This window comes from Mandrillus leucophaeus, unplaced genomic scaffold (assembly GCF_000951045.1).
Source record: "Mandrillus leucophaeus isolate KB7577 unplaced genomic scaffold, Mleu.le_1.0 Scaffold561, whole genome shotgun sequence".
NCBI lineage: Eukaryota > Metazoa > Chordata > Mammalia > Primates > Cercopithecidae > Mandrillus > Mandrillus leucophaeus.
The window spans coordinates 128,394-138,969 of NW_012106042.1; the positions used below are offsets into that span (position 1 = coordinate 128,394).

Genomic DNA, 10,576 nt, shown 5'->3' on the forward strand with positions numbered 1-10,576 from the left:
GAAAAGAAAATGTTCCCTATAGATGTGAATAAGCCCGCTTGAATTTAGTAAGCCTTGTTTGAGTGGGTATGTATTTGAATGATTAAACTGCATTTCTTTACATATATTATCTAACATATTATAAATGTATTATATACTATATACGTACTATATATTAATATTATTCTACTTCAAACCAATGAATGAGCTTTGACTGTACTGTATAATTAAGCAGAGTATGTAGAATAAAGCCATGAAATAAACTCCAATCACAAAAACACATGTAAAGTTTTACACATTGGCACCAGACATGATTTAATTGGAAATTCTTATTATTTATTCTATTTTCAAAACATAAGTGCTTTTTGAAAAAGTCTAACATGTCTTTTTAGTACCACACACTTAAAATGAACAAAATACAAGTAGAGTTTTCTTAAAAGTTGCTTTAAAAGTTAAATACCACTGTATGGGGACCATAATGACACAATTTCGTAAACTCAGAGAAATGCAGCCCTTCGAGTCAGTTCAGGCGAATGAGTGGATCTTTTGCCTGGGGCACTCCAGATATACTCCCTGAGATTGGGGTACACTTACAGCCAGTGAAAAGACAAATAGTTTCAAAACAGGTTGTAAACTTTCTTTAAAAGTGACCAGAAAATAATGTAGTCAGAAAGCTACTTACTGTGTGTTTCCATTTGCTGAGAGAAGTGCTGAAAAGGTTGGCTGTACTCTCTTTGTTTCTACTATCTGTATTCTATCACCCTACTATATACTTACTTAATCATTGTATTCATAAGATTGTCACTGGTTCTGCAAAAATTGTTTAGAGAGTCTCTCATCCCCACCCTCACCATTCCCATTATTGGGGAAAAACCTTAGAAATCCAAGATAAAGGAGGGGGTTGAAGTAGGAAGTTATCTGAGTGCAAACAGGGAAGTTAGCAGACTCTCTATGCACAATTCAGAAGAAGGAAAGTTAGGAGAAAGATTTGTCAAGCAAGGTTACCTACACATGGGACCAAGGAAGAAGACTAAAGCTATTCTTCCACCAACCTGTGTGTGTCAATCTGAGTCCACAGTTACACCCCCTCTCTCACATGCAACATTCTTACTCAGACCATCAAATGTAGATACAGATTGACATACAGACACATCAAAACTGCTTACATTCATAAAAATTCCCATGTATGCTTACACACACACACACACACACACACACACACACACACGCATGCACAAATATGTGTCTTTATAAGAAACAGACATATGCCCACAGATACCATGTATACAGGGATATGTACACTAGAATTAGGAAGTGAAGATATATATGAAAAAGTTTAAGAATAGATGGGGGGTGGGGTGTCAGGGAGTTGAGTTGGATGTGGTAGAAAGTAGGTGAGTGAGACAGAGACCAAGAGCACATGAAAAGAATGCTAAGTAGAGCAGCTATAGACTGGACTGCTGAATTTATCTTTGCTCAAGACAGAGGCTTCAAATTATTATCTGTGTTGTGTATTGGCCCATTTTTCAAAGGCAGGGATTAGGCATATAAGGCTGTCTTCAGGGAACTAAGCCACCTCTGATTCCCTCTCTCTTCCCCTATATATAAGACATTGTCTAGGCATCTTTTCTTCTTTCCCTTCCTCTCTGGAGTTGGGCTCAGGGCTCCATTTCTCTGGGTTATTCTGCATTTTCTGCTGCAAATACATCTCTGAGTAGCAACAACCTTTATAAAATGTGATTTCAAGTGTTAGTTCAGAAATTCTTAAATATGCACGCTGCACTTGCATTTTTGGATATTTCACCAAAGCGAGAGAGGCATTATATGTGCAGACACAGACAGGGCAACAGTAGAGACAATGATTCTACACAGAAACAATTTTATCACTCAGTGTGAGGCAACCTGTAAGTAAGGAAGAAAACCATGATCCAGTACTCTCTTTTCCTAAGAAAAGGCACTTAGAATAGATAATTCTAATTTATAGAAACATAAATACTTAACAATTTAGAGTTATTCATTTGAAATAATGTCCCAAAGTAGCCACCACTCATATACACAATAAAATCACAAATAAGAAAAACCAAGCTTTAGGAATAAGTTATTATTAACACTTGCTCCCCAAACAGGAGTTAGAAAACTATGTTGGTAACAGATCTAGAGAATAAAAACACATGCAAACTTTTATGGATGATGAAAGAAATAAAGCCAGTCATGACAGGCCTGGTTGAGTGTTCATTATACTCATAAGATTGTCACTGGTTCTGCAAGGTGAGCCTCCAGGTAAGTGTTCACTTCTTCTAAAGTAGTTAGTTTATCGAAGAAGTTCTCTCTTCTTGGGAAGGATGGGACAGAAAGGGGCAGGGTCAGAGTGATTAGGCAACAACACTTTAGTTCCATGCACAATCAACCGAGGCAGGGACCAACTGTCAAAAGGCTCCCAGAAGCCAGGAACCAAAGCCCTCATTGCATGGCACAGATGCTGTGGGGCAGGAACTCCTGCACGTAGGTGGCGGCTGCCTTGGAGAGGTAGGTCATGGTGCCAAACCTGCCACTGGGTGCACTGTCATACAGAAGAGTACAGATGCCAGATGCGGGATCCTTTGCCAACATGATATCATCTGCGCCGAGGGTTTTCTGTTTGGTTTGTAAGGGTAGAAGAACACAGGTGAAAGGAAAAATTACTAATCCTACTAAGTAAAGTCCTGATCAATATAATTCAGACCTCCTCCCCAACACCAATTAGTTGGGCCCTAGGCTGTTTATCCAAGAAGAAATAGGATTATGGACGAAAGGGTGAATATGAGTTTGTATACAGGCATTTTTCACTAGGTCCCCAAATCATGCAAATTATTTGAAAATTATTAATTGTTTAGAATTTTCCCCATTATGATCAATTTCTAAAAGTTAAATATAATCATTAATCTATTGAGTCATACCTATTAATAGACAAATGTTAACACAAATCACCCTAGTGGAGTTTCGGTCTGACTCCTTCTAGTACTACTAATTTCAGCTTGTATTCTTTTATGCTGCATTTGATCGTGATTTCTTTCTAAGACGACTTAATCCAAATAGACTAAGTTTTCTGAGGCTAGAGGTCTATGCCTAAAAGGGAACACATTTTTAGATACATAGACTGACAGCAATCCAGAATATTTAATATTAGAATTGTCCTGGAAAAACCTGGATACTTTTCTTTTGCATTTCCTCCCAAGGGCTAACAGAATGAAAACACCGATTACATGTTTTGAAAATTTTCTTATTGCCAACAGTACCTGTCCTTCACTTATGTGCCCTGTGAATACAGGCAACATTTGGGACACTTTCAATAGTTTGTGTTTTTGAATGTGGATAATTTCCTGGAAGAAGATTTATTAAGAAAATAAGAAAAATGTAGAAATAAAAATTTCACTTTCTTATTTTCCTATAGGTGAGTAGCAAAAGCAAAAGCAAAGCAAAACCAAAACCAAATCTCTTTTCCTTAATAGTTCAGAAAGGATATGCCATCCAATAGTTTCTTATTAGGTCCTTAAAGCTACAAAAAGCATTGTGATCAGAAATTTGAAATATGATGCTAATGGTATGCTTCAAGGCCTTTCAGGGAAAAGCATAAAGCCTCCTGAGTTCCAGGCAACTTTACCCTCTAACACAAACCACAAAACACATGGTGAAAGACAGAGGTCTTCCTGCTGTCTACTTCTTTTGCAAACAGAGCTCAGAGCCGCTACAAACGAGGCCCAGAAAAGAAGTATGAGGAGGAGGGCACAAGAAAGTGACCACGGCTCCTCAAAGACCTCTGAATGTTATAAGGTTAGAGTAAAAACATTTCTCTACTGAGAAAACAACAGGTTTGCCTACCTGTTCTTGAAGGAACAAGTCATTGGCAATATGCACTATCTTTTCCACAGCAATGATGCTTCCGATGCTATGAATTTCAATATCTGCCAGCATGGTAAGGACAAGGATGGCTTCAACCAACAGCTGGCGGTACTCTGGCTGAGGTACACGATTCAGGACAGACTCCACATGAACAGAGAATTTAATCTCACCTGGAGTCATCTGTGATAGAGAAAAAGAAAATCACTTCCTAAGAGTCCATCATCCAGGAGACATCAATTACCTGCTCTGAAAGGCAGTAAAAACACTGTAGCCATGAGCATCGATTCAGCCCCCTTCAAAATAATTGAATAAGTAAACTGGTTCAATCTTTTTGGAAGGCAATCTGGCAATGCATAACAAGAGCCATGAGTGTCCATGCCCTCTAACCCATAATCCTATTTCTGAGAGTTCATCCTAAGATAGTAATTCAAAAGAGGAATGAAAGCTCCATATAGAAAAGTACTTACAGTAGCTTTAGTCACAAGTGTAAAACTAGAGGTAACCTAAACATGGGAATGGCATATCATGGCATAGCAACTTCATGCGTTTTTACATGACTGTTTATTAAAATCTGATGACTGTAAATAAAGGAAAAACTTGGGTAAAACTTAAAATTGTATGTATAATACATAAAAATTAGAATTATGTAAAACATCATATACTATTAGATTAAAAAGGGCATTAAGAAATGTAAAGTTATTTGGGGGTGAAGGGGATTGAGAAGTATGTTTTGATAAACTTGTGTTGAGTATATCCTCTAGGGAGGCAATGTAGATTTGTAGTATGAAGACTTGGGTTCAAGTCTTATCTTTGTTAGTTACTAGTTATACAACCTTAGACAATTAATCTCTAAATTTGTTTCCTTTTCCATAAATTAGGAATCATAATTCCTTCTTTGCCTATTTTACATAATGGTGTTTAAGACCAAATTTAAAAATGTAAAAATAATGTTTGGAGACTCTTAAAGGTACTATTCAGGTATGTATTATTAATTATATGAACATTTCACTCTTGCTTAAATGTAGAGAAAAGACAAATGGGGGACATGGCATTCTTGATTAGAGAAAAGGCCTGTAGGCAATAGTGAAGCCCTGAAGCATAGCATTAGCTTTCTGTACCTTTCCCCCAAGATCCTATCTGCAACAACCCCAGCATTTTTGAGAACTTTCTACTATTGAATCTTACTACTTCTATCATGCTAACACTAGCTCCTTTGTTGAATCTGTGTAAAAGCTAGTTTTTATCATTTTGGACAAAAAGGAAAATATAAAAGCATCTGATAATCTGTGTCTGTGGTTCATGGTAATGTTTTTCAACCATGGTTATATATCAGAATCATTCTACAGATTAAAAAAATACAGATGCTATGCTCACGTCCCATCCCTGGAGATTCTAATCCACTACATTGGAAATTGGAACCCAGGTTACCCCAACATATAGTTGTAGCTAACAACCACTGGTTTATGTTCTAATGGTCTACAAACATCCTACTAGAGAAAGGTGGCAATGTGAAGGACGGGGCACATGAGAAGTCATGCATTGTTAGATTTCTATCCCTCTGCCTTATCTAACCCTCACAACACTCACATAAGCCAGCCTAACTTAAACAACCATTAAAAGAATTTGTCTTCATATAAAGTAATCCATAATTATTCTATAATATTATCTTTCAATTAAAAAATTCTCTTTTCTTCAAATGCATTTCATGTTCAGTTGATTTATAAAAGCATAGATCTGTCACTTTGAAAAGTAAGTGATCACTGGGATACTTTAGCCAGAAAAGTTATCAGTCACATAAATGTGCATGACAGAGACTCTTACCTCTCTAGTGGTAGAAGAAGGAAGGACAAACCCTTCCACAGAAAGTCCGTGACACTGCAAAACAGAAAATAAACCATGTCACCAAAAACCATATCATCAAGGATAGACTAACAACATGGAGGCTGTAAGGAGACACTGTATTTCTAAGTGTGCTTCATGTGGTATATGCTGAGTAATCACAGGCCAGCAAGGGGCTCTGCAGTCCAAGTGCCCTTGCCATGGGTTGTGATTCCTAAGTGCCGAGATGCAGGATTGGACTATAGGAGACCTAAGGTTCATCCTCTACTTAGGGAAATGGAATGGGTAGGAAAGTTCCATCTTTTGGGATAGACTAGTCCCAAATATTCAGAGACTATGTAGAAAGATATCATACTCGGTCCCAGGACTATCACAACCAGGCCTTTGAAAAAATTTTTAGGCCATAGGAAAAAACTCAAGACATGCATTTATTTATTTACTTATTTTTTAGTGAGCAGAAGTTTTTTTTTTTTTAATCCTTGTATTTTTTTTTATTATTATACTTTAAGTTCTAGGGTACATGTGCACAACACACAGGTTGGTTACATATGTATACATGTGCCATTTTGGTGTGCTGCACCCGTTAACTCGTCATTTACATTAGGTATAGCTCATAAGGCTCTCCCTCCCCCCTCTCCCCGCCCCACGACAGGTCCTAGTGTGTGATGTTCCCCACCCTGTGTCTAAGTGTTCTCATTGTTCAATTCCCACCTATGAGTGAGAACATGTGGTGTTTGGTTTTCTGTCCTTGTGATAGGGTTTGGTGAGCAAAAATTTTATTTACACGTTGCATCCATAAGCAGATATATGTATTCTTGTACAATTAATTTAGAAAAATGTGTAAGAAATTACTATAATTTGTTAATAAACCAAAACACATATTAAAATCAAGGGATTTTAGGTAATTCATTTTGTGGTGTTCTCAGTACAAATGGTACACACCTGACTTGAAACATACAAAAAGTATAAACTACAGCAGTCCAAAATGCAAGTATTAATTTCATGGCACTCCGACAGCTATGAAATTTGTTTAACCCAATATGTATGCTTATCACAACATTCTATAAGAATTTTTTATCTGTGAATGTAGAGTTTGGATCACTTTTCAGAAATGGCAAGTACGCATTTTGCCATGTTATGATTAATAAAAAGGATGTTTATTAAAAACCTTGGGTCTCCATTCCAAGATGGCCAAATAGGAACAGCTCTGGTCTGCAGCTCCCAGCGTGATCAACACAGAAGATGGGTGATTTCTGCATTTCCAACTGAGGTATCTGGTTCATCTCATTGGGACTGGTTGGACATTGGGTGCAGTCCACAGAGGGAGAGCCAAAACAGGGTGGGGCATCACCTCACCCGGGAAGCACAAGGGGTTGTGGGATTTCCCTTTCCTAGCCAAGGGAAGCCGTGACAGACTGTACCTGGAAAAATCGAGATATTCCCACCCAAATACTGTGCTTTTCCAATGGTCTTAGCAAATGGCACACCAGGAGATTATATCCCGTGCCTCGTTCGGCAGGTCTCATGCCCACCGAGCCTTGCTCACGGCTATCCCGGCAGTCTGAGATCAAACTGTAAGGCGGCAGCCTGGCTGGGGAAGGGGCGTCCACCATTGCTGAGGCGTGAGTAGGCAAACGAAGCTGCCAGAGAAGCTGGAACTGGGTGGAGCCCACCTCAGCTCAGCAAGGCCTGTTGCCTCTGTACATTCCACCTCCTGGGGCAGGGCATAGCTGAACAAAAGGCAGCAGACAGCTTCTGCAGACTTGAAAGTCCCCATCTGACAGCTCTCAAGAGAGCGGTGGTTCTCCCAGCATGGTGTTTGAGCTCTGAGAAAGGACAGACTGCCTCCTCAAGTGGGTCCCTGACCCTCCCGGGTAGCCTAACTGGGAGACATCTCCTAGTAGGGGTTGAATGACACCTCATATAGGCAGGTGCGCCTGAGACGAAGCTTCCAGAGGAAGGATCAGGCAGCAGTATTTGCTGTTCTGCAGCCTCTGCTGGTGATAACCAGCCAAACAGGGTCTGGAGTGGACCTCCTGCAAACTCCAACAGACCTGCAGCTGAGGGACCTGACTGTTAGAAGGAAAACTAACAAACAGAAAGGAATAGCATCAACATCAACAGAAAGGACATCCACAACAAAACTCCATCTGTAGGTCACCAACATCAAAGACCAAAAGGTAGATAAAACCACAAAGATGGGGAGAAACCAGAGCAGAAAAGCTGAAAATTCTAAAAACCAGAGCGCTTCTTCTCCTCCAAAGGATTGCAGCTCCTCGCCAGCAACGGAACAAAGATGGATGGAGAATGACTCTGAAGAGCTGACAGAAGTAGGCTTCAGTACCTGAAAGTGACAGGGAGAATGGAACCAAGTTGGAAAACACTCTTAAGGATATTATCCAGGAGAACTTCCCCAACCTAGCAAGGCAGGCCAACATTCAAATTCAGGAAATACAGAGAACACCAGAAAGATACTTCTCAAAAAGAGCAACACCAAGACACATAATTGTCAGATTCACCAAGGTTGAAACGAAGGAAAAAATGTTAAGGGCAGCCAGAGAGAAAGGTTGGGTTACCCACAAAGGGAAGCCCACCAGACTAACAGCGGATGTCTCAGCAGAAACTCTACTAGTGAGAAGAGAGTGGGGGCCAATATTCAACATTCTTAAAGAAAATAAATTTCAACCCAGAATTTCATATCCAGCCAAACTAAGCTTCATAAGTGAAGGAGAAATAAAATCCTTTACAGACAAACAAACGCGGACAGATTTTGTCACCACCAGGCCTGTCTTACAAGAGCTCCTGAAGGAAGCAATAAACATGGAAAGGAACAACCAGTACCAGTCACTGCAAAAATATGCCAAATTGTAAAGACTATCAATGCTAGGAAGAAACGGCATCAACTAACAAGCAAAATAGCTAGCTAACATCATAATGACAGGATCAAATTCACACATAACAATATTAACCTTAATGTAAATGGGCTAAATGCTCCAATTAAAAGACACAGACTGGCAAATGGGATAAAGAGTCAAGACCCATCAGTGTGCTGTATTCAGGAGACCCATCTCACGTGCAGGGACACACATAGGCTCAAAATAAAGGGATGGAAAAAGATCTGTCAAGCAAATGGAAAGCAAAAAAAAAGCAGGGGTTGCAATCCTAGTCTCTGATAAAACAGACTTTAAACCACCAAAGATCAAAAGAGACAAAGAAGGCCATTGCATAATGGTAAAGGGATCAATTCAACAAGAAGAGCTAACTATCCTTAATATATATGCACCCAATACAGGAGCGCCCAGATTCTTAAAGCAAGTCCTTAGAGACCTACAAAGAGACTGAGACTCCCACACAATAATGGGAGACTTTAACATCCCACTGTCACTATTAGACACATCAATGAGACAGAAGGTTAACAAGGATAACCAGGACTTAAACTCAGCTCTGCACCAAGCAGACCTAATAGACATCTACAGAACTCTCCACCCTAAACCAACATAATATACATTCTTCTCAGCACCACATCGCACTTATTCCAAAACTGACCACATAGTTGGAAGTAAAGCACTTCTCAGCAAATGTAAAAGAACAGAAATCACAACAAACTCTCTCTCAGAACACAGTGCAATCAAATTAGAACTCAGGATTAAGAAACTCACTCAAAATGGCACAAATACATGGAAACTGAACAACCTGCTCCTGAATGACTACTAGGTAAATAACAAAATACAGGCAGAAAGAAAGATGCTGTTTGGAACCAATGGGAACAAAGACACAAAGTACCAGAATCTCTGGGACACACTTAAAGCAGTGTGTAGAGGGAAATTTATAGCACTAAATGCCCACAAGAGAAAGCAGGAAAGATGTAAAATCGACACTGAAACATCACAATTAAAAGAACTAGAGAAGCAAGAGCAAACACATTCAAAAGCTAGCAGAAGACAAAAAATAACTAAGATCAAAGCAGAACTGAAGGAGATAGAGACACAAAAAACCCTTCAAAAGATCAACTAATCCAAGAGTTGTTTTTTTGCAAAGATCAACAAAATTGATAGACCACTAGCAAGACTAATAAAGAAGAAAAGAGAGAAGAATCAAATAGACACAATAAAAAATGATAAAGGAGATATCACCACCAATCCCACAGAAATACAAAATACCATCAGAGAATACTACGAATATCTCTGTGCAAATAAACTAGAAAATCTAGAAGAAATGGATAAATTCCTGGACATATACACCCTCCCAAGACGAAACCAGGAACAAATTGAATCCCTGAATAGACCAATAACAGGCTCTGAAATTGAGGCAATAATTAATAGCCTACCAACCAAAAAAAAGTCCAGGACCAGATGGATTCACAGTCAAATTCTACCAGAGGTATAAAGAGGAGCTGGTACCATTCCTTCTGAAACTATTCCAATCAATAGAAAAAGAGGGAATCCTCCCTAAGTCATTTTATGAGGTCAACATCATCCTGATACCAAAGCCTGGCAGAGGCACAACAAAAAAAGAGAATGTTAGACCGATATGCCTGATGAACATTGATGCGAAAATCCTCAATAAAATACTGGCAAACCAAATCCAGCAGCACATCAAAAAGCGTATCCACCATGATCAAGTCAGCTTCATCACTGGGATGCAAGGCTGCTTCAACATACACAAATCAATAAACATAATCCATCACATAAATAGAACCATCAACAAAAACCACATGATTACCTCAATAGATGCAGAAAAGGCCTTTGACAAAATTCAAAAACCCTTCATGCTAAAAACTCTCAATAAACTAGGTATTGATGGAACATATCTCAAAATAATGAGAGCTATTTATGACAAACCCACAGCCAATATCATACTGATTGGGCAAAAATTGGAA

At 39.0% G+C, this 10,576-nt stretch overlaps 1 protein-coding gene across 5 annotated transcripts in view; it reads right to left on the reverse strand.

Moving 5' to 3' along the window:
* Nucleotides 1-265: 265 nt before the first annotated feature.
* Nucleotides 266-10,576, reverse strand: part of PHKA1 (phosphorylase kinase, alpha 1 (muscle)) — a 129,923-nt gene continuing 119,612 nt past the window's right edge. For all 5 annotated transcript variants that reach the window (XM_011998219.1, XM_011998218.1, XM_011998217.1 and 2 more), the window contains 3 exons: nt 5,680-5,733; nt 3,838-4,038; nt 266-2,613 (listed from right to left, as the gene is read on the reverse strand). In XM_011998219.1, the coding sequence (XP_011853609.1) occupies nt 2,440-2,613; nt 3,838-4,038; nt 5,680-5,733 (429 nt within the window). In that variant the 3' untranslated portion in view covers nt 266-2,439. The remainder of the gene's footprint in view (nt 2,614-3,837; nt 4,039-5,679; nt 5,734-10,576) is intronic.